At 43.9% G+C, this 25,757-nt stretch overlaps 1 protein-coding gene across 1 annotated transcript in view; it reads left to right on the top strand.

The window, feature by feature from the left end:
* Nucleotides 1-25,757, top strand: part of LOC126106191 (uncharacterized) — a 182,941-nt gene that overhangs the window by 57,958 nt on the left and 99,226 nt on the right. Inside the window, exon 4 of the mRNA XM_049912427.1 lies at nucleotides 21,272-21,413. Coding sequence (XP_049768384.1) covers nucleotides 21,272-21,413 — 142 coding nt within the window. The remainder of the gene's footprint in view (nucleotides 1-21,271; nucleotides 21,414-25,757) is intronic.

Raw genomic sequence — 25,757 nt, 5'->3', positions numbered from 1 at the left:
CGGCTGTGCCGGCGCCGTTGTCCCCATGTGGGCAATTGCTGACGGTCTGCCACATTTTAACGTCCTGTCCAGATTTTAACACACTGCGTCTTGATCTTGGCCTGCCATGTGCTTTAGATGCCATTTTAGCGGATGACCCACGAGCAGCTGCTCGCGTTCTTCGTTTTATCAACTTGACAAACCTCTCTAAGGACATTTGATTATGCTGTTTTTTTAATCGTATGCCTGTCTGTCTTTTATCGTGTTTTCCCTTTTAGTTGCTGTTTTAAACTTGTGCCTCGCGGTGCATTCCTAATTATTCAGAAAGGTGTCGATGCAGATTCAGGTCCTGTAGTCTTGTTCCAGATTACAAAATAGCACCTTGTTGTTAGAAACAGTCAGTGCCCTCCAGGCACAAAAATTGCTGTGTACTTCACTGCTACACACCTTCCCTGTCCGGGTGGAACCGCACCGTACTTTAAATTCATCATGTGGGGTCGTTTAGACACGCTCCCTAGACTGATTGCCCGATGAGGAAATTCAACACTACCTGACTGACCAGGGCGTAATGGCTGTTCATAGTCATGAAAAGGGTTGACACAAACATCATTCCAACCCGCACTGTCTTCTTGACATTTGACAAAGTTCAACTCCCATCGAAAATCAATGCAGGCTATGAGATAATTTCCGTTTGCCCTTACATCCCAAACCCTACGCGTTGCTATTGGTGTCAGTGGTTCAATCACACCAGACAGTCCGGCCAAATGTGTTACATGTGGCAAGAATGCACATGAGGGTGCTTGTCCACCTCCATCCCCTCATTGCATCAACTGTATGGGTGACCACGCTGCTTCCTCTCAAGATTGCCCAATTTTTAAAGACGAAAAGCTCATCCAGGAAATCAGAGTGAAGGAAAAGGTGTCGACCTTTGCTGCTCGAAAATTATTCGCCAGTCAAAAGACCACTGTGCCTCAGACAAGAAAATACAGCACTGTCCTTGCCTCTCCTCGGCCAACAAAGGAGGCGGCCACGCAGAATTGTGTCCTTACCTTTACTGCCACGGTCGTCAGATCGGCCAGCGCAAAGATCGCCCGTTCAACCTCCCCACTTTCGCCTGCCCACTCTATGGCTCACCCTTCATCGGGTTCTGCTAAATCTCAACCCAAAAGTCAGACACCAAGACTTCGAAAAAAGAGCATACTCATGAAGATTTTTTACGTACCCCAACTTCACAACCATCGGTTCCTCCTTTATCTAAACATCATGTTTCCAAGAAGGCCAGTAAGAAACCCAGTTCATCTCCTTCTCCGCCAAGGCATGTCCCATCTACATCACCACCTGGCGGAAATCGCCCTTGGCGGTCTTCTGTGTCGCCGAGGCACACTGCTGGCGGCCAATCAACCGGGCGATCACTGGTGGCGGGAGGTGCTCCTGAACAACCTATGGATCAGGATCTTCTGCCTTCGCCTGAATGCCATTCCATGCTGTCGGTCGCAAGCTCTGAGCAGTCGCTGAGTTGACAGCAACCTTTGTCACATTCCTCCATTTTCTGTTCACCCTATGTCCATTATCCACTGGAATATCCGCGGCATTCAAGCCATTCGGGATGAATTGTCGATCCTCTTATGATCCTACTCGCCGGTCATCTTCTGTTTTCAGGAAACAAAGCTGTGTCCCCATGACCGCTTTGTTCTCCCTCATTTTCAGTCCGTCTGATATGATCTTGCCTCTGTTGAAGGCACTCCAGCCCATGGAGGACTCATGATTCTTCTCCATGATACTCTCCATTATCACCCAATCCACTTAAACACTTCCTTCAAGCTGTCGCCATCAGTCTTTCCCTTTCTCGATACACGTTCTCTCTTTGTACTGTATACATTCCATCGTCCACACCAAAGGCATGAGCTGATCTCCTTCATCTTCTTGGTCAGCTTCCACCCCCCAATTTGCTGGTTGGGGACTTCAATGCCCACCACCCGCTTTGGGGATCTCCACATCCTTGTCCACGTAGCTCACTCTTGCTAGACGTCTTCCACCAAGCGGATCTAGTTTGCCTCAACACTGGGGTCCCTACATTTTTGTCTGCCTCCACGACAAATTTATCTCATTTTGACCTTGCGGTCGGTACTGTTCCGCTAGCTCGGTGCTTCGAATGGTTCGCCCTTGATGATACACACTTGAGAGACCACTTTCCATGTGTCCTTAGACTGCAGCCTCAACTGCCATATATGCGCCCGAGACGCTGGAAGTTTGCCCAGGCCGACTGACACTTTTTTCGTCTCTAGCGACATTCGATGACCGTCACTTTCCCAACGTCAATGATGTCACACACATTACCGACATTATTCTTACAGCTGTGGAATGTTCAATACCACGCACATCCGAATTGCCCTGGCACCCCCCAATTCCTTGGTGGAACGAGGCATGCCGTGATGCAATACGTGAGCAGCGACGTGCTCTTCGCATTTTCCGTCACCATCCTACTTTGGCCAACTGTATCCGTTATAAGCAGTTCCTACCTCGATGCCGTCGCGTCATCCGCGATAGCAAGAAGACAAGCTGGAAATTCTTTATTAGCTCATTTAACACCTTCACTCCCCCCTCGGAAGTTTGGAGTCGGCTTAGATGGTTCTCAGGCGCGCCTAGTTTCTCCCCGGTCTTTGGGCTCACTGTCGTGCATGATACATTAGTGGACCCCGTCGCAATTTCTAACTCCTTGGGTCAAAACTTTGTTGAGATTTCGAGCTCTTCAAATTACCCGCCAGCGTTTCTCCTGAAGAAACGTGCAGCGGAAGTGGGACCTATTGCTTTCTCCTCTCAAAATCGCGAAAGCTACAATACTGTTTTCTCCATGTGGGAACTCCAACATGCACTCTCTTCTTCTCGCTTCTCCAGCCCAATACCGGATGGTATCCACATCCAAATGTTGCTGCATTTATCAACCCATAGTCTGCGTTACCTCCTTCACATTTATAATTGAATTTGGACTGACAGTACTTTTCCCAGACGATGGCGGGAAGCTATCGTCGTTCCTGTTTCGAAACCTGGAAAGGACAAACATCTCCCCTCTAGCTATCGCCCCATTTCTCTCACGAATAGTGTATGTAAGGTTTTGGAGCGTATGGTGAATTGAATTGCCATTTAGCTTGGTGGCTAGGGTCCCGCAGTCTGTTAACACCTGCCCAATGCGGTTTCCGAAAGCATCGGTCTGCAGTTTACCATCTTGTTGCTCTCTCCACTTATATCATGAACAATTTTCTCCGGAAACGCCAAACAGTAGCAATATTTTTTGATCTGGAGAGAGCATACGATACCTGTTGGAGGACAGGCATCCTCCACACACTGTTCTCTTGGGGCTTTCGAGGTCAGCTGCCCCTTTTTCTTCACGAATTTATGGCAGAGCGCACATTTAGAGTGCGGGTCAACACCTCTCTCTCCTGTACTTTCTCCCAAGAGAACGGGGTTCCCCAGGGTTCCATGCTGAGTGTTGTACTGTTTGCCATTGCCATAAATCTGATTATGGATTGTCTCCTTCCTGATGTCTCGGGGTCCCTCTTTGTGGACGATTTTGCGATCTATTACAGCTCTCAATGGACCAGCGTTCATGAACGACGTCTTCAAGGATGTCTCGATTGCCTCCACTCTTGGAGCATCGAAACTGGCTTCCGTTTTTCTCCCAGTAAGACTGTTTGTGTTAATTTTTGGCGATGTAAGGAGTTTCTTCCACTCTCCTTACATCTAGGACCTGTCAACCTTCCATTTTCCGATGTTGCTAAATTCTTGGGTCTGCTGGTCCTCCCACGTTTCCTATCTTTCGGCTCGCTGTCTGCGATCCCTCAACACCCTCTGTGTCCTGAATGGTACCTCCTGGGGAGCGGACCGAGTGGTCCTTTTCCACCTGTATTGTGCCATAGTGCACTTGAAATTGGACTATGGAAGCATAGTTTACTCCTCTGCTCGGCCGTCTATTTTTCGGCGTCTCGACTATCCACCACCGTGGATTACGTTTAGTGTCTGGAGCTTCTTACACCAGCCCTGTGGAAAGCCTTTATGCTGAGACTGCTGAACCTCCGCTGTCCAATCGGCGAGCTGTCCATCTGAGTCGTTATGCTAGCCATCTATCTTCCATGCCTGCTAATCCAGCCCATGACATTTTTTTCGACGCTTCCTTGGATGTAGGGTATGCAGGCCGCCCTTCCTCCCTACTACCACCGGGAGTCCGTTTCCGTCAACTGCTCCATTCTCTTTCCTTCTGCTTTCCTAAAACCTTCTTGACAACTTGGGGTACAGCACCGCTTTGGCTCCGTCCCCAGATCTGCCTGCTCAGTGACCTTTGTGAATTCCCAAGGATGGTACCCCTTCACTTGTTTATCATCGGGCATTTGCTGCTCTATGTGCACAAATGAAGGAAGCCACATTTATTTACACTGATGGCTCAAAAACATCATTAGGTGTAGGGAGTGCCTATATTGTTGGCGACACTCCAAATCGATTTCGGCTTCCCGACCAGTGCTTGGTTTATACTGCGGAACTTTACGCTGTTCTCCAGGCTGTCCACTACATCCGCTGCCATCAGCGGATACAGTATGTTATCTGTTCAGATTCTCTTGGCTCTCTCCTCAGTCTCCAAGCTTTGTACCCTGTTCACCCTCTGGTCCACCAGATTCAGTACTGCCTGCGCTTGCTCCATTTGGGGGGCGTCTCTGTGGCATTCCTCTGGCTCCCAGGACACGTTGGTATCTGTGGCAATGAGGCGGCCGATATAGCGGCCAAGGCTGCAGTATCTCTTCTACGGCCAGCTATTTGATAGATTCCCTTCGCCGATCTACGGAGCTTTTTATGTCATCGTGTTGTTCTTTTATGGCACGCACATTGGTCGACACTTCCCCATAATAAATTGTGGGATGTGAAAGCTCTTCCCTGCGCTTGGACCTCTTCCTCCCGAACGCGTCGTCGGGAGGAGGTAATTTTAACTAGACTCCGGATAGGGCACTGTCTTTTTAGCCATCGACATCTTTTAAGTGGTGATCCTCCCCCAGTTTGTCCCCACTGCTCTCAGCTGGACGGTAAGACACCTTTTACTTGAGTGCCCCTATTTTACTCTGTTACGCGCCCATCTACAGCTGTCGCCTGAAATATCGTCCATTTTAGCAGATGACACGCGCTCAGCCGATTGCGTTCTTGAGTTTATTAGTGCCAGTGAGATGACGTCAGTCATTTGAAGCTCTTTTTGGGGACAACCAACCTCTTTCTGTAGTGGATTTTTAAGCTCTCCTTCTGCTTTTAGTTTCTCCAATTTTTTGAGTTTCGTTCCCATTGCTGCTGCCTTCCATTTTCGTTTTTTACCGTTTCCTAAGTCACAGACTGGGCGCTAATGACCATAGCAGTTTTGCGCCCTAAAACAAAAAAAAAGCTGTTTAACACTCCAAAATAATCTGTCACTGCACTGTTCTAATATGCTGTTTTAGACAATGTCCAACACATGAGTTGCTATATTGTAAATCCAAACCTGAATTGTGCACCAAGAACTTCTCAGCTGTATGCACAGATCTGTCCTCTAGTGAGACCAGCACTCATCTGCCCTAACAATAATTGAGGCCAAGTATTTATACTCTTGCTACAATGTACTACTGGTTATAATAATTCAAAACATAATTTATAATATGAAATAGTTTAACGTTATTATCAAACACTCTACAATATTCCCTACTGTGCAAGAACACGTTTAAGACTTCTCTAAACACATAAAAATCGCATTCATATTGAAACTACAGAAATAAGCATTCAAACAATGCTAAACAATCAATTATCTATATTTAGTTAAGTAGGCTCGAGATTTAATTCCTACCATTTACAGATGATAATGAAATATATTATTCTTTTATCTAAAATTTTTCCATATATTATTTTCCTGAATCTGATTTTGATTGTTGATAGTACAAAGTGTATTGTAACTACTATTGTTTGGTATTGCTATTCTTTTTCTAAAAGCCTTTTTCCTAATATCAAAAAGTAATTGGATTTAATTATAGCTGGAGATGTAAGAGTACTGATCTAGTAATACATAATGCTGGGTTGGTAACCATAAGCCTGGAATGTGACACCCCCCACCTCTCTCCTGCCCGCCCCCCCCCCCCCCTGCACCCCCACACCCAACTAAACCAATCTATAAATTTACATGAAATGGAAATTGATGGATTTTCTAGTCTAAAAGATATAAAAATGGCAAGTCATCATACTGACACTAACTCTATACAGTTTCTTTGTGTTTTTCTCCTTATTCCTACTTTGATCAAGAGCTTTAAAATCTTTTTTATGCAAATTGGCTTTTTAAGTTTACATATTTCAAAACAATTACCACTTTTACTTGAATACACATATCCTTTTTCCTACTGCTGAAGACAATTAATAATGAATCTTTCAACACATCACCAATTCGGCGTCTGTCAGCACTTCCGTTTACTTTCACTGATGTTAAGTCAGAGGGAACACTTGCAGTCCTTTAGATTTCTATGGTCCTGCATTTCCTCTGCTCCTTTCATTCAATGTGGTGTTCCATGGATACATAAATACATACAATCAGACACTATTTCATAACTTATTTCTTACTTGATCTTGGAACTACAAGAATATCACTACATTAGTAATTTACATAAATTTCTTGCATATACATAATAAAAATTCACACTGCAAAATCAAAACTTATATTAAGAAAACTACATGTTCCTTTTTAGGAAAGTGGAAGCCCCTAAATCAAATGCTCCCACAAAACAGAACTAACACTTGTAAAAACTTGCTACCATAAATCTACAACTGATTCCTGTCACCTTCATACTTATTACTAATTTCCTTAAATACTATTGTGCTCACAGAATCCACAAATTCTGTCATCCCTAGTTACAGGCCATTACATAATTATTTATTTTACAATTTTAGCTGCTGTTTGTTCATTCAGGTTCCTACCCTGCCTAAGTTGATCCATTACTTACCTCTGGCTTCATCAATTAGTTCCCAGTTCAAGTCATATCTTATTTCAGATTCGTATTTTCACCATAATCTCACCACCAGATTTACCTTTTCTCTTGCCACAGATTACTTAATTGCCTTCTCAAAATTATTGCTGTTTCACTATCAATCTATTCTGCATGACCAATTAAACATGTCCTACTATACCTCATTATAGAGTATCCCTAAATATAAGCTTTATTATTCTTTCACCAAATTTCTCAATAACCTCAAACTTCACAAAAATCCATAATTCTCGAAGATTCCTTACTCATACTTTAACCTCAAACTTCATCATCATCATAACATCATACTTCACATAGTTTCAACTTCATAATAAATCTCGTAGTTTCTTCAACTCATCATTACACTACTCCATTTCGCCTTAATATTCAATTATTTGTCTCATCACTGTACTATAATATATTGCAACACTAGATTTGCTTGGTCATCAATACAACACATATCTTTCCAAAACAACTTTATTTTATATTCCTCTTAAATCAGGACAAGAATCACCTTGAACTTCATACAGTCAATACTTTTTATGCTATTACATAGTGTGACTGCCAATATTCTTCCATTTACTCACTGAAGTTTCCACATCATTGGGTCTTCTTTGGGTCATCTCACTTGCAAGGGGTCCCTTGGGACCCTCCCTTCCCACATTTCCACAAGTAGGAAGGATGATGGCCAGCAGTGGCATAAGTGCCCACAAGCAGCTGGTCATAAGGCTTCGTGATCCTCCTCCGTCCCGGAGACTAAATTGGTGAAGCCCTCCCAGGCAGTGAAGCCCAAGGAGCAGCGAGAAAAGTCCATGAAGAAGACTTCTAAGTTGGAGGAACTTGCGGTGGCGCCCACCCCACCACAACCTACAAGCTCTGCATCTGAGGGCAAGGTAGAGTGTCTGGCATCCTCTGAAGACCTAGATCTCACCAGACTCTGACACAGTGGATGTCACTCACACAGATACACATTTGGTAGCAGCAAGTGACCCTGCAGCGTAACCTGCCTCCTTGGTCCCTACGCACCTTACCCAGCAATGGACAATGTCATCCTCCAGTGGAACTGCAACGGTTTTTTCCACCATCTTGCTGAGCTCCGACATCTCGGCCTTCACCCTTTGCTCTGCATTGCTCTTCTGGAAACTTGGTTTCCGGCAATGCGAACCTCCACCCCCAATGGCTATCTGGGCTATTATAAGAACTGGACAGCTTATGAGAAGGTATCTGGTGGCATCTGCATTTATGTCCTTCACTCACTTTACAGTGCATCTGTCCCTCTGCAAACACATTTAGAGGATGCCGCTGTTAGTGTCGACACCTCGGGCTGTTATTATCTGAAGTTAATCTTCCACCAGATGGTGATGTCCCACAACATGGCCTGGCTGTGCCGATAGCCCAATTGCCACCACCTTCTCTGTCATTGCGCAACTTAAATGCCCATAACCCTCTGTGGGGTGGATCAGTGGCAACAGGCTGAGACAGCATCATTGAGCAAATATTGGCACAGCACAACCTTTCTCTTTTAAATAATGGTGCCTTCAAACATTCCAGTGTGGTGCACGGCATGTACTCAGCCATCGACCTTTGGATCTGCAGCCCTAGCCTATTACCATCTGCCCAATGGAGTGTACATGATGACTTGTGCGGTAGTGACCACTTTACAATCTTTCTGTCACTGCCACAGCATCAGTCTTCCAGGCACCCCTGCAATGGGGTATGAATAAGGCTGTCTGGGACTTATTCACCTCCATTGCCACAATGACGCCATTGATGCGGTGGTTCACTTGGTCACCACCGGCATCATTACTGTCACAGAATCTGCCCTTCCATGTTCTTCTGGGTCCCCTCAGCAGAGGACTTGACTTGGTCATCGCCCAAGATCTCTGAGGCGATTAAAGATCACAGGGGGGCACTCCAGTGTCGCAAGCAGTATCCTTCATTGGAACACCTCATTGCCTTTAAATGGCTCTGTGCGTAAGCCCACCGCCTCATTTGCCAACACAAGCAGCAGTGCTGGGGAAAGGTATGTCTCCACCATTGGCCCCCATACCTCTCCATCGCAGGTTTGGGCCAAGATTAGGTGACTCTATGGCTATCAGACACCCATCAGTATACCTGCGCTTTCACTGAATGGAGCAGCCTGTACTGACTCTGACACAATTGCAAACTGCTTAGCACAGCATTTTGCTCAGAGTTCCACTTCTGCGAATTACCCTCTGGCCTTCCACTCCCTGAAAGAGAAGTTGGAATGTCGGAGCCTTTCATTTCACATGTGCCACCCAGAATCATACAATGCTCCATTCAGTGAGTAGGAATTCGAAAGTTCCCTAGCCACTTTCCCTGATACAGCTTGTGGGCCAGATTGCATCCACTGTCGGATGCTCACACACCTCTGACTGCCAGTGATGCCTCCTAGACCTGTATTTGGGTTGAGGGTGAGTTTCCGTCGCAATGGTGGGAAAGCGTCGTAATCCCCATGTTGAAACCTGGCAAGAACCCACTGGAGGTGGATAGCTACCACACCATTAGCCTCACCAACATTCTTTGCACATTGCTCGAACACATGGTGAACTGGAGATTGAGTTGGCTACTTGAGTCTCGAGGCCTTCTGGCTCCATCTCAGGGTGGGTTCCATAAGGGCCGCTCTGCCACCAATAATCTGGTTTGCCTGGGGTCTGCCATCTGTATGGCCTTCACCCACTGTCATCATCTGGTCGCAGCCTTTTTTGACATGCAGAAGGCATACGATGTAACATGGCAACTTCACATCCTCTCTATGCTTCATGGTTGTGGTCCTCAGGGTCCACTCCCCATTTTCGTACAAAATTTTCTGTCGCTTCATTCCTTCAGTGTGCAAGTTGCGGCCTCCCAAAGGTTCCTCCTGAGTTCAGGAGAATGAGGTACTGCAAGGATCTGTTTAAAGTGTCTGCCTCTTTTTGATTGCTATTAATGGGCTTGCTGCAGTGGTGGGAACGTCTGTCTCATCTTCCTTGTGTCCTGATGTCTTCTGCCTATACTATAGCTCCACTGGCATTGTAGGTGCTGAACGACAGCTACAGGATGCTATCTGAAAGGTGCAGACTTGGGCTGTAGCGCATGGCTTCCAGTTTTCGGCTGCTGGACCCCATCCTTCACAGCAGGATCTGACTCACCACTGGAGCTTTCTGGACAAGCCCCGTCAACAGCATACTTTTGGAGGCAGGTGTCCCTCCATTGCGGTTCCGGCGTCAATGATTACTGGCAGCTTATGCTACACACATTTGTATCTTGCCTGGTCATCCCAATTATTGTCTCCTGTTCCCTCAGTTGGTTGTCCATCTTCCATAGCGGCGGCTCCGGTCAGGGTGTACGATCGCGGTTCACATCAGAGCTCTTCTCTCAAGGCTTGAGGTTTTCCATCTTCCACCTCTTTTCTGGGCCCCTCTGCATATACCCCTGTGGTGAGTGCCCTGCTGGTACCTTCTGCTCGATTTGGCACTGGGCCCAAAGGACTCAGTCCCTCCTGAGGCCCTCAGTCGCCGCTTTCTTTCAATCCTTGCCGCATTTCAATGCTCTGATGTCTATACTGACTGTTTGATGTTGCTGGACATGTCGGTTAGGCTCTTACTCTTGGGGATCATTATGAACAACACTTATTGCCAGCTGGCTGCAATGTTTCACTGCTGAGCTGGTCGCCATCTGTCGCACCCTGGAGTATATCCACTCCTGCTCAGGTGAGTCCTTCGTTATCTGTAGTGACTCCCTGAGCGGTTTATGAGCTATCGATCAGTGTTTCCCTCGCTCTCGTATGATGATGGCTATCCAGGAGTCCCTCCATACTCTTGCCTGTTGCAGCCACTCTGTGGTCTTTGTGTGGACCTCAGGTCATGTAGGCATCCCGTGAAGTGAATGTGTTGACACACTGACAAAACAGGCTGTCGGTGCACCAGCCTTAGATATTGGCCTTTCGGAGAGTGACCTTAGCTCAGTTTTGTGTCAGAAGGTAATTCGCACCTGGGATGAAGAATGGTGCGGCCTTCCTTCACCCAACAAACTTCGGGCCATCAAGGAGACTACCGGTGCATGGCGCTCCTCCCTGCAGGTCTCTTGCAAGGACTCTGTTGTCCTCTGCCGGCTGTGAATTGGCCACACCTGGATATGTGCAGCTATTTATTGCACCGCGAGGACCCACCTTTATGCCATTGTGGGTCAGCTTTGACTGTGGTCCACATCTTGTTAAACTGCCCTCTTTTAACTCCACTCGGGCAGATGTTTGCGCTGCCTGATACACTTCCTGCACTTTTATCAGATGACGTTTCGATGACTGATTTAGTTTTGAGTTTTATTTGTGCAGAGGGTTTTCATCGCTTGATCGAAGTGTTTGTCCCTTTTTTTTTTTTTTGCGTGTGTGCGTGTGCTGTTACTGGCATTTGGCCTACGATTTTAGACTGGGGTTTTTAGTGTGTTTCTTGGTGGTTGGCTTTTCCTTTTTTGTTTCTATGGTCAGCCAGCCACTGTCACACTCGGTGTGATTTTAATTCCTTTTGTCTGGTCTCTGTCTGTGTCTTTCTTGTCCTGTGTCATCTCTTGTCATCTCCATTGTTTGTTTTTATTCCTTGTGGGGGTTTCAAGTTCACGGAAAAAGAGACTGATGGCCTTAGTAGTATGGTCCCTTCAATCCCAGAAACCAACCAACCAACCATGTATCTAGTAACATGAAACTTTTGTAGAATTTCATCTATTTTTGCAGTCCTATCACTTTCTCTTAGTACAGTCTCATTTAATTTCCTTACATCTAAAACCACTCGCACATCCCCATTCTTCTTTTTCACCAGGAATAAGCTATTGTTGTATCTGCTTTTAGATCTTTCAATTATTCCCTCCTGCAACATCCTCTGAATTTCACTCCTAACTGCTTCCTTTTTTGCAAGTGGGATAGCATAGAGTTTGACAAAGAAAGGGCAGCCTGAAAGTCACATACCTAGTATGTGAGTGCAGCATGAACTTGTGTGGAGAGGGCGGCCGTGCACGCAGTGTGGAGTGGGTCGGAATGCGCAGTGAGTGTCTGCTGTCAACCGTGCCCTTGATAACTGGCTCAGATGAGAGTGGCAAATCGAACAGCGACGGCCACCGAGTCACGTGGCTGGTGTGCGAGAGAGGGAAAATGTCTATCAACATGTGGGGTGGCTGCTTGTGTGGTGTGTGCGATCGCGTCGCACGCACAACTGTCATTAGAAGCACTGTTTGAAACACAAGACACTGAATGTGGCAAGTGCATCAAGGGTGTGGAGCCTACAGGATGCAAATTGTCACATGGAGATTAATGTGTTTGGACTACCCTGATGAGTGTCCGAGCTGGTGTCAGCCAGAGAAGCTCAATTAGGTGGTGAAACTGTGGGCTGCAGTTTTAGCAGCTAATTAAGAGATATGATGCGCTCATTTGAGATATGTGTAATGCATTGTTTCAGGTTGTAGTCCTGGCAGAGTTGTGCTGCTGAGTCATATTCTGACAGTAGATTAGTTATACAGGTCACAATGTTACCCACGAGGGAGGAGCACTCGTGTACTAACTCACATGTCGTGAGAGAAGCAGAGCAGGAAACGTAAGTGTGGGGGCACTGTATCTGAGTGCTAGTGGGATGGTGTAGCACTGAACCCTCAACTGCGTTTGGATGTGTTTGTAATGGGACAAAAAACCCATACCAGGAATTGGTTCATCAATGTCAGCAATGTAGAAAGTCCATGAAAAACACAGAGAATGAGATCAGTGCACTGTAACTTTGACAGAGCCTGAGGTTTGTAATGTTGATGTGTTGACAGCTCTTAGAAGTGACCTCGTTGATGTAGGTATGATAGACATATCAGCACCAGTGTCAACTAGGAAAGTGAGCCATGATGAAATATCAGTCACATTGCAGTGTATGAGGATGCCTGTGACATTCCCTGTGGGACATGTCGTCTTTCAAGTCCTGCGGTCGTCATTTGGGTGCTGGCAAGGTAACAAACACTTTTAGCATCCTTGCCAAAAACCTTGCGGTATCGGCAGTATGGATGAGCCTGAAGTGGTGGTGGAGGCGACTGCAGCAGCGGAGGAGGCTTGCCCTCGTCGATTTGTTCTGGCATGTATTCCGGCACATATAACGCGTCAGCAATCCTGGGGTGCTTGGATGGTGGAGAGAGCAAGCAGATGCTGTCAGGTGATGTAGAAGGCATGAAGGTGGAGCAAGCCCTGCCTCTGCCAGCAGACAGCCAGTAAGCGGGAACGTTGGAAATGTTACCAATGATGGTGCCACTAAAGCGGAGTTACTAAATACAGTTTTCTGTAATTCCTTCATGAAAGAAGATAAATTAAATATTCCAGAATTCGAAACTGGAACAGCTGTTAGCATGAGTGACATAAAAGTAGATATCTTAAGTGTTGTGAAACAACTCAAATCACTTAAGAAAGGCAAGTCTTCCAGTCCAGATGGTATACCAATCAGGTTCCTTTCAGAGTATGTAGACACAATAGCACCTTTCTTAGCAATCATATACAGCCACTCACTGGATGAAAGGTCTGTTCCTAAAGACTGGAAAGTAGCACAGGTCACACCAATATTCAAGAAACGAAATAGCAGTAACCCATTGAATTACAGACCCTTATCACTGACCTCAATTTGCAGTAGGATTTTGGAGCCATTACTGTACTCAAACATTATGAATCACCTTGAAGAAAATGACTTATTGATGCATAACCAGCAACGATTCAGAAAATATCATTCTTGTGCAACACAGCTAGCTCTTTATTCCCATGAAGTAATGAGTGCTGTCAACAAGGGATCTCAGATTGATTCCATGTTCCTAGATTTCCAGAAGGTTTTTGATACCATTCCTCACAATCAATTATTAATCAAATTGCATGCATATGGAGTATTGTCTCCTGTTTTTCTGTTTTGTACACGATTTCGTTCTTTTCTTCCCCCTTCTTTTTTAACTTCAAATGTCATGTTCATAATTTAGTTTCCGAATTTTTCTCTTTCATTTATCATTTCCCTATTGATTACTGATAGTTTTAGGTCATCTTCTATTTCTTGAAGCCAAGTGCTTCTTAATTGAACTATTCACTACCAGTATATCAAAAATCCTCATTATAAATCTGTTTTTCATTCTATGTATGTGTCCATAGAATGTTAGTTGGCATTTGTTGATTGTGTATGAGAGTGGCTCTGTATTTGTATGATCCTTTTGTTGGGCTCTTTGTCCATATGCCAGCTCTGTGTGTTGCTCTGAAAACATTTCAGTGGATTTTACAGTCTATTTTTTCCTGTCTTTGTGATATCTGATCCTGTGACTGTGGTCAGTTTTTTTGTGTAGAGTGCTTCTGGTAGTACAGCTGTAATATAGTGCCTGAATTTGCATTGGTTTGATGTCTCTTTTATTGCAGAATGTCCATGTAAGTTTGTGTGCTTTCTAAAGTATTTGGTGTACTTTCTGTTTTATGCCTTATTTGATCCTCCTCCTTGCCTATAATCCTTTAGGTACTTGAAACTTTCCACTCTTTTAACCTTCCCATATTTTGTGTGTACGTCTTGTGTATTGTTGTTCTTCCTTTCCATGTACTTCGTTTCCTCATATGATGTCTGTAGACCACTTTTGGTGCACACTTCATGTAAGTGTTCAAATGTTTCCTGTCTGTTGTTGCTGAGTATTGCCAAGTCATCTGCACATGCCATGCATTTTATGATTGCTTTGTTTTGCACATGGTCTTCATAGTAGAATCCTTTTTAGGTTTTCTTCCCATTGTTCAATAATTTTGTCCAAAATCATGTTGTACAAAAATGATGTGAGTCCAGCTCCTTGGCTGATCTCTGTGTGTAGCTGGAATGGTCCTGAGAATTTTACCATAAATTGTATTTTGGATGTGGTATCTGCTGTATGACTGCCCAATTTTTCTGTTGTTTGTCTGTCTGACCTTAGTGTGTTCACAGGTTCCAAATACACTCCTGGAAATTGAAATAAGAACACCGTGAATTCATTGTCCCAGGAAGGGGAAACTTTATTGACACATTCCTGGGGTCAGATACATCACATGATCACACTGACAGAACCACAGGCACATAGACACAGGCAACAGAGCATGCACAATGTCGGCACTAGTACAGTGTATATCCACCTTTCGCAGCAATGCAGGCTGCTATTCTCCCATGGAGACGATCGTAGAGATGCTGGATGTAGTCCTGTGGAACGGCTTGCCATGCCATTTCCACCTGGTGCCTCAGTTGGACCAGCGTTCGTGCTGGACGTGCAGACCGCGTGAGATGACGCTTCATCCAGTCCCAAACATGCTCAATGGGGGACAGATCCGGAGATCCTGCTGGCCAGGGTAGTTGACTTACACCTTCTAGAGCACGTTGGGTGGCACGGGATACATGCGGACGTGCATTGTCCTGTTGGAACAGCAAGTTCCCTTGCCGGTCTAGGAATGGTAGAACGATGGGTTCAATGACGGTTTGGATGTACTGTGCACTATTCAGTGTCCCCTCGACGATCACCAGTGGTGTACGGCCAGTGTAGGAGATCGCTCCCCACACCATGATGCCGGGTGTTGGCCCTGTGTGCCTCGGTCGTATGCAGTCCTGATTGTGGCGCTCACCTGCACGGCGCCAAACACGCATACGACCATCATTGGCACCAAGGCAGAAGCGACTCTCATCGCTGAAGGCGACACATCTCCATTCGTCCCTCCATTCACGCCTGTCACGACACCACTGGAGGCGGGCTGCACTATGTTGGGGCGTGAGCGGAAGACGGCCTAACGGTGTGCGGGACCGTAGCCCAGCTTCATGGAGACGGTTGCGAATGGTCCTCGCCGATACCCCAGGAGCAACAGTGTCCCTAATTTGCTGGGAAGTGGCGGTGTGGTCCCCTACGACACTGTGTAGGATCCTACGGTCTTGGCGTGCATCCGTGCGTCGCTGCGGTCCGGCCCGAGGTCGACGGGCACGTGCACCTTCTGCCGACCACTGGCGACATCGATGTACTGTGGAGACCTCACGCCCCACGTGTTGAGCAATTCGGTGGTACGTCCACCCGGCCTCCCACATGCCCACTATACGCCCTCGCTCAAAGTCCGTCAACTGCACATACGGTTCACGTCCACGCTGTCGCGGCATGCTACCAGTGTTAAAGACTGCGATGGAGCTCCGTATGCCACGGCAAACTGGCTGACACTGACGGCGGCGGTGCACAAATGCTGCGCAGCTAGCGCCATTCGACGGCCAACACCGCGGTTTCTGGTGTGTCCGCTGTGTCGTGCGTGTGATCATTGCTTGTACAGCCCTCTTGCAGTGTCCGGAGCAAGTATGGTGGGTCTGACACACCGGTGTCAATGTGTTCTTTTTTCCATTTCCAGGAGTGTATTTGTAAGTCTTCCCATATGTTTTTAGATGTTTTCCATGTTGTGAGTTTTTGTCTTGGCTTTCAAAAACTGTGTTGATACAATTTTAAGCTAAAATTTTGACAATGCATTACAGGTTCCCCATTCTTGTTTCTCAGTTTAGTGCTTTGTGTGGACCTATAATTTCCTTAGACTTATCTCTTTACCTAGCTGCACATTGTGAGGTCTCATAATACAATTTTAACATGTATTTCAGGTGTTTCTTTCTTTCTTTCTTTCTTTCTTTCTTTCTTTCTTTTTTTAAATCTGTATTTTCCTAGAATTCAACTTTTTCTGGTTTCTTTCTGTTGTGATCATTTTTTGGTGCACATGCATTGATGATTGTGGTTCCTTTTATTCTTAATTTTAAGGTTATTGTGGAGCCTCTTCAAGATATTGATTTGAAAACCAAGATTTTATCTATAAATGATTTGAGTACTGCAAATACTATGCCAAACACTGTCAGTGTTACCTTTCTGCCAGCAGGTTTCCCTTCATACATCCAGTAATTCTCTGTTGAAATGGTTTTCGTCTGTGAAACCCATCTCTTGTACTTGAAGGACTTTGATGTGAAATTCTTCCAGTGTATAAATTAGCTGTTCAGCTTCACCTAGTTTGACCAGTGTAATTGCACAGTGTGTGCCAATGTAGTCTTGGCAAAGAGGCTTTCAGGAACTCCAACTCTTCTCCTTTCCACAATGCTTGTGGTCCACCAGAATCTGCTGAGAAGGAAAGTCCAGTGGCACAGTGGATAGTACATCTGCCTAGTGAACAGGTGATCTGGTTTCCAATCCTAGGCTTGGTACAATTCTGAGTCATTGCTTTGGCTTGTGTCATCAAAGTCCAGTACATGTAGTGGGACCTGGGATAGTGGACATCTTTCTTTTTGATCCATTACGATTGTTTCAGGTTGACACCGGTTGTGGTGATCTTTGTTGGAGATCACAGTTGTTAAAAAGTTGAATATTGAGATCAAGACATATTTGTAACAACTGTGCCAATTTTGTGGACTGACGTCACTGGATGCAAGAACACACACTGGTGGGTTTGGGTCTGGGTCAGTGTTTGGTCCTCCAGGCTTGTAACAGACAGGTTCTAACAATCCTGCACTGGAACAACCACCACCACCACCACTGAGTAATCAATACGGTCCTAGAATAATAGTTTCAGGATGACACACATTATTATTCTGAATATGTTAAACAAGAATGTTGAAGTATACAATTCATGTACTAAATGTTTGAGTCTAACAATAAATTTTACATTTGTTAATATATAGGAAATTGTTACAAGCCTCTTGTCATTTGATTGCTTGTGGATTACAAAATATTATGAGGCTGAAGTATTTACAAAGCAATTTCTTTCTTACTCATAAAGACAAAGAACTTATCTGGAAGATAAAATGGATTTCCTGTTATAATTCTTTATTTTAACCTTTTAGTTTGGTAGAAAGAAGGGGTGTTAGAGCATGACTCACGACCCATCCTCACAGCTCTACTTCCACCAGTATCTCATCTCCTACCTTACAGACTTCACAAAAGCTCTTCTGCAAAATTTGCAGAACTAGCACTTTTGGAAGAAATCGCTGTTGCACAGACATGACTTAGCCACAGTCTGGGGGTGTTTACAGGCTGTGGCTATGGTAGATCTCCACAACATACTTTCTTTCATCAGGTCTAGTCCGGCAAGTTTCACAGAAGAGCTGCTTAAAAAGCTACATTCATATTTTTTTGTTCAGTAATCCCTTATACTTCTGCATTTAACTGGTCATTCAACCACTGCTTGGTAGTCCAGATGCAAGACATTCCGAAAGTGCATGGTAATTGACTTTGGGGCTAAAGGTGAAAGCATTTCAAAAATGTCTAAGTTTGTGAACTGTTTGCGTGGCCTTGTGGTTAAAGTATACCTTGCAAGGTAAAATTCCACTATCCAAAACCAGCACCAGGGCAACTGTGGTGCACCACAGGCCATAGATGAGGGGTGTTCAGCAAATATAACTGCACATGGGCTTCCATTGCAGGCTGATTCATGCATCTGTGCTGACCACTGTTCACTGGTGATGAAGGCTGGAATTTGCACACCAATACAGTAACAAGATGTCCACTTAGCAGCTACAGGTGATCTTCCCAGATGAATCATGTTTATGCTCCATCACAATGATGGCAGGAAGCATCTGAAAATAAACAAGCTGGAACAATCATTCAGAGGGTTATGGTCTGCAGAATGTTTTCATGAGATGCCCTGGGAATCATTCTGGAAGGCACAATGGATCAGCATAAGTACGTGTCTATCCTTGGGGATCATGTCCACCCCACTACGTGCAATTCGAATTTCCTCATGGTAGGAGCATCTATCAACAGCAATGCTCACAGTGTATGTGAGTGGTTTGAATAGCATCAGGTTACTGTGCTCCCCTTGTCACCAAACTCCCTGGAGTTAAACCCTATTGAGAATTTGTGGAACCACCTTGATCAGGCTGTTCACATCATGGTCCCTCATTTGAGAAATCTATCATGGCTTGCCACAACACTGGAATCAGCACATCTCCACATCCCTGTCAGCACCTTTAACTCTCAGAAACTCAATTCCTGCACATCTTCCTCATATATTGATATCAGGGCAGCCCTCAGTCTCAATGGATATCTGCCCACCATCCTTGCCTATACTGATTCCAGTGTTAAAAGAGTGCTGACATTTTGTGAACTGTCAGGCATCATCCCTAAACTGGTGGGGAATGGATGCAGAATTTAATGCATTATAAACTGCTCTGCCTTCATCTCCACCCGTGAGGTTGGCATGCTGACTTCCTGTCACGGCACCAATGACCATGATGTTGAGCACCCCTCACCTATAATCATACAGGGTGTCCAGAAAAGGACTCCCTGATTTCAAAATTAAATATCTCGAAAACAAAGATCGATAGAGGAATGCAGTAAATGGTATGTTTATTGTGAAAGCTGTAAGAAGTTTATACAGCAGTTTGAAATAATAGTTACAAAAGCTGCTAACAGATGGCACTGTAATCGCCATACGTAATGCCTAGTATAAATAGTGATCCAAAGCCCAGAGCGATCAGTTCCACTATTGAAACGTGAAAGGAGGTTAGCGTACCGAAGGAAGAGATTGAAACCATGTACTCCATTGAACAACGCGTTTTTCTGGCACTAGAGTACCGCAGGTTAGAAGAGTCCTACTGCAACAAGGCGAAGTTTTCAAGCACAATCTAATGTTCCAAAAGGACCCGCTGTGAAAACCATTCGTACACTCTTTGCAAAATTTCAACGAACAGGCAGCGTAACTGATGATCTAGTGGGGCATGTTGGCCGCAAGCAAACCGTAGTTATGCCTGAAAATATTGCCACAGTTTCTGGAATTACTCAGCGAAATCCAATGTCATCTGTCTGTAGAATTGCATCTGAGACTGGTTTGAAGTGTTCCAGCATGCACAAAATACTGAAAAAGAGCCTACACATGTTTCCATTCAAAATTCAAATGCACCAGGCCATACCTGTAAGAGCTGTGCAACAAAGGGTTGCCTTTTCTAAGCAGATGCTCACAATGATTGATAGTGAAGGATTTGATGTTGGCTGCATCTGGTTTACAGATGAAGCACACTTCCACCTGAATGGATATGTGAATAAGCAGAACTGGCGATTTTGGCGTTCCGAAAAGCCATATTGGTGTGAAGCGAAACCCCTGTATTCTCCTAAAGTTACTGTGTGGGCTGCAGTATGCAGCAGAGGCATTATTGGCCCTTTTTGCATTCAAGAAACGGTCACTGGTGCTCGTTACGTTGCAATTTTGGAACAGTTTGTCACCACACAGCAAGTGTTAGAGGATCAACCAGGTACTGAATGGTTTATGCGAGATGGAGCCCGACCACATTGGACCAAACAAGTGTTTTGCTTTCTTGAGGAATACTTCGGGAATCGAGTCATTGCTTTGGAATATCCCAAATTTACTGGGGCGGGCATGGATTGGTCTCCATATTTGCCGGATTTGACTCCCTGTGACTTTTTTTGTGGGGCACAGTGAAAGACATGGTCTACCCGAAGCATCCCGCCTTGCTGGACGAGATTGAATCGGCAATCTCTGTGGCATGTGAATCCATTTCGGTTGAGACACTACGAAATGTGATGGCGAATTTCATTCTTCATTTGTGCCACCTCTTTAGTGCCAATGGTGAACATTTTGAAAACATTGGTGATGCGATTGTTTGCAAAGATTGTTTTCATACAATTATTTCACTTATGTATGCTGATATGAGCTGTACAGCGTACAGCGCCATCTGTTAGCAGCTTTTGTATCTATTATTTCAAACTGCTGTATAAACTTCTTACAGCTTTCACAGTAAACATACCGTTTACTGCATTCGTCTATCGATCTTTGTTTTTGAGATATTTTCTGGACACCCCTCTAATTGTCATTGTTATTATTATCATAATCGTCATCATCATCATCATCCTGCACATCTCACAGCAATCCATGCTGCAAATAGTTGTTATTCAGGCATTTGACAGAGGGTCACATTGACTGGACAATGTATATGTTGAATGTTGTGTGGATGACTGAAAGAATGGTATCTGAGTGAGTGCACAATATCATCCAGCCTATACTCGCAAAGAGACTGGCCAGAAAAGTGGACAGCAGTGGTGACTGGGGCTCTGTGGTGGGTAGCTGCAGTGCGTTAGTGCAAGGGCCATTCGAGAGCTCAAGTCACAGCACAAATGCTCTTTTGGCATGCATTTAACACAAAACCTGGCCAGCTAATCATTTCACACTCTACTTATTACTCTTTGTAATCCTTCTTATGCTATTCTTATTTTTTTTAATGTTTTGCAAGAGTATTAATATTTATATTTTGCTTTATTGAGATTTTCTTTTACAGGATGTTCAGTAAATGCCTCCTCCCATTTTGAAGTTCCACCATTAGCAGCCATTACAGCTTCAGCAGCGTGTAAAGAAGTAAAGGAAAAATTCATTCATTTTCTCATAGACCAAGGTGCTGATCCTGATGCTGGATATCCTTGGTATGCATAAATGTACATTATTTCTAACTGCAAGCCACAAGTAAATGGTTTATTGGGAAAGTAAGGTCAGATTTCTTACCAAGCATAAACAATTGCAGATTTTTCAAAAAACCATTTTTTAATTCCTTAAAAGTTTCTCAATTTTTCTACATTGTATGGATATTTGTTTAAATATTTGTCATAACGTTCTACATGATAGTCTGGCATCTATGAGGAAATTGCAACTTTTCACACACACTTGTGCAAAGCACCTTTACCTACATTTGGAAATTCCAATGCTTAAGTTGAAATTGTTAATCACCAGTCCTCGTAAATCTTTTTGATCATGACTTCGACAGTCTTTTGATATTCAACTGATCTTGTTTCATCATGGACATTATCCCATCTGTCCTTGAAAGCCCTCACCCACTTCAGCAATTTGCTGTCATTCATCACCTTGGGGCCAAACACCTCACTTACCTGTTGATGAATTTTCACAGGAGCAATGTTCATTACTATCAATTATTGTATCACCATCATATTTCACAGTTGGTGCAATGGGTAAGTGTTTTAAACATCTTGAACTGTCACAGTGACAGTTCGATGTTTAAAACAATTAGTCATCCCACCAACTGTGAAATATGATGGTGTTATCAAACTGTCATCATTTGATGAAAAAGGCAAACTGGGAGTAGCCACCTTCTGATTAATTGAATTTTACAATGCTTAAAGATATTGACTAGCTTAATAACAAGTTGCTGGCAATTTAATTAAATGTTAGAAGGCTAGCTATTTAGCTTTTATAACAGAAATCTCTAACCTTTTGCGGAAACTGTACATTGGGGTGCTTAATCCACTTCCAGATAGTCCTGAGAACTCAACTTTTGAGGGTCTGTGTTATAAATAAGTCAGCTCCAGAAAATCATCTTTTTGACAGTTGTATATTTTCTCAACAAAATAGTTACACAGACCATCTGTCACAGAACAACACAACAACCTCAATTTTCTTTCCTTTTCTTGTTTTAACATGTAACATTGCTTCTAACGCTTATTGATAATACAGGCTGTTTTGGTCTCATTGTTTACAAAATAGATTTATTGATTTTCAATTAGAAAGTTTCATTACAAAATACTGTCAATACAGTTTTGAAGTAAACAAATAATGTAACTCTTCAGGCTTTCCTGGCGATCTAATGACATCTTGGGTTGTCGGGTGTTCTGCCGGATATCAGCGTCGTACTTGCACGATATTTCGGTCACGTAGCTTGTGACCTTCATCAGGTACTACCTGAGACTGCTCCTCGAGTGGACCTGGTCCAGTATTTATGCCTATGGCCTTCCCCCTCCACCAACGGCTGCAGGCGCTTCCTCCGTGGTCCGCGCCCATTCTCTGCGACCTGCTGGAGCGTTGCTGCTCCGTTTTCCATCCACTGCGGTTCTAGGTGTTCCCTCTGCGGTCCGTGCCCACCAAACCCGCTTCTGGGGGTTTCGTCTACGGTCTGGGGTACCAAGCGTTCCCCCTGTGGTCCGCACCTGCTCACCACGACCTGTTGGAGCGTTGCCGCTCCGTTTTTCGTCCGCTGCTTCTCTGGATGTTCCCTCTGCGGTCCACGACCACCAGTCCTACTTCTGGGTGTTCCATCTTCAGTCTGGTGCGCCTGGCAGTCCGTTAGGGGCTCGTTTTCCATCTCCATGTCTCTGGTAGATGAAACCCCCAGGAGTGGGTTTCGTGGGCGCGGACCGCAGAGGGAACACCTAGAACTGCAGCGGACGGAAAACGGAGCAGCAACGCTCCAGCAGGTTGCAGGGAATGGGTGTGGACCATGGAGGAAGCACCTGCAGCCATTGGTGGAGGGGGAAGGCCATAGGCATAAATACTGGACCAGGTCCACTCGAGGAGCAGTCTCAGGTTGTACCTGATGAAGGTCACGAGCTACGTGACCAAAATATCATGCAAGTACGACACTGATATCCGGCAGAACACCCAACAACCCAAGATGTTCAACAGATAATCATTTATAATGAATATAGTTTCAAGTGTTGCTTCTTAGGTTTTGAGATGAAAATAGTTATGAAATGTGGCTAACACAGATTTCTTATTAATCACTGAAATGATGCTAACATAAATTTGAGAACTTTACAGACTACAGACTATGGACTAAGATTACAAGTTTCACGTTTTATACAAAAACTTTGTTTTGTCAGAACATCAAAAAGGTCATTGGTTTACATCAGAAATTTCTAGAAAGTGAATTTACAAAATTAATTGCAGGAATTCTGAGTCTGGCATCTTTAGTACCTTGATTCCTATGCGAGTTTAATTACATCTGATGTCATGAAACATTTTTAATTGTTAATTTGGCTTTACATGAAATCATCAAATTTTAGTGTTTAATTTGCTAATTAGTTACAGTCTGGTATTATATGCTAACATTATCATGACATCAATACTTAGTGTTTCCAAAAGTTATGTAATTAGTTTCCCATAGCCACTATCGAATTGCTGATTCCAAAATAATGCATTACTGGCAATTACAGATTCTGGCTAATTACTTTCACTTTGCAGGCTGGTAAGATATTTGTTATACTACATCATGTATATAATGTATTCATTAGCATCTAATCGTAAATTATGAAGCAATAGATGTTCCAATACATACTGTGTTCTGTGTAATGTGGACTGGGTGGTATACCGAAAAGTTGTCTCGTATGGTATCAAACAGTTCATAGTGTCCCTCACTGAGTCCTATTAAAGTCTGCACACATGTTTCAATGTTTATGCAACACTAATTTAGCTACAGTAATTTGGGCGTTACTTTCCAAATAACCCTCATATTTATTATAATGAAATCATATTGTGCACCTTCAAGATTTGTTTGTCTCCCAGTGTGTTTCCTTGTATTTCACAACTCAGTACATGCACCATTAGTAACTGAAGAGTCCTGCACAGCAATGGGTATTTGTACACATATAGTGTCTCCAAAAAGCTTTATGCAATAGTAAATTTACTCAGATATACTAACCACTTTATCGTCTAGTACAAAAGTCATATCTGGGAATGAAATGAACATATACTAAATTGTAATTTAAAATTTCATCAAATTCTGACTAGTAGAGCAAGAGACAGAGGTTTAAAAAATCATTTTCTTTGATAAAATATCTGGGCATGAAAAACTGGATCACTTCTTCTTTTCAGTTGCAGAATTTTTAGACCATGTGAAGTACATCAGATTTGAATCAAGAACATGCAAAGACTGCTACTGTTCCTAAAGTACGTTTCTGGTTACATCAGTCTGACAGGAAATAAGGCCACTAACACTGCTGCCAAGGCTGCAGTCCTCCTACCTCGACCTGTGAGCTCTTCCATTCCTTCGGTTGATTTGTGTGTTGCCATTTGTTGGCAGATGTTGTCACTTTGCATCACCACTGATCTTCTCTTTACAGAAACAAGCTCCAGGAAATTAACCCACTTCAAACAGCTTGGTCCTCTTGTCATGATCATTTTAGCTAGGTTGCATATTGGGCACTGTCTTTTTAGCCATCGTCATTTGTTATGTGGCGATCCTCCACCACTTTGTGCTCACTGTCATCAAACTTTGACGGTTCACCATTTCCTGACCCAATGCCATTGTTTAAACTGCATACATTCCAGTGTATGTTTGGCATCGAAGCTATCGACCATTCTAGCGAATGATGTGTGGGCTGACAACTATGTTTTGCTTTTTATCTGTATTAGAAATATGTGGCAAAGAAAACTTAATCTCTAGTTTGGGACCTCCACTGTCTCTACAGTGTATTTTGTGGACCTTTCTCAAGGGGAAGTCCTTGTTTTTAACTCTTTCCTTCCATCAGTTGGGCATAATGTATAGTTGCTTTTAACTTCTTTTATTTAGTGGTGCTCTAAGGTTATGACATGGGCGCTTTTGACCTCAGCTGTTCTTGCATCCTAAGGGGAAAAAAGGTCCCAAACCAAGATCTAACAGAATTAATTCTTGAACTGTTACAGTTTATGTGTAACATGTATGCATTCATGTACAAATGATATCCCACAATTTGTAGAGATTCACTGGATGAATAAAGAATTGTACAACAGCATAGTCAAACCACAAGAGCTTGAGCAGTTTCGACATTAGGTATGGTACATCGGTCATTCCTTTCTGTGTTTTGTATAACTTGCCTTACACATCACACACCTTATGTAATCCTGAATTGTAACTGAATCACCTTTCATTTTTTCTATTACCTAATCTGTATTTAAGTTAACAGCCATGTATTACTTTATCAGTCAAATGTTTTCTGTAGCTATGTTAAGAGAAAACTGGCATTTCATCTCTCTTCTTCTTCACTATCTTAATCATCTTGGCA

The sequence above is a fragment of the Schistocerca cancellata genome, chromosome 10, assembly GCF_023864275.1.
Source record: "Schistocerca cancellata isolate TAMUIC-IGC-003103 chromosome 10, iqSchCanc2.1, whole genome shotgun sequence".
Lineage (NCBI taxonomy): Eukaryota > Metazoa > Arthropoda > Insecta > Orthoptera > Acrididae > Schistocerca > Schistocerca cancellata.
This window is presented reverse-complemented; position numbering and strand designations above follow the sequence as displayed.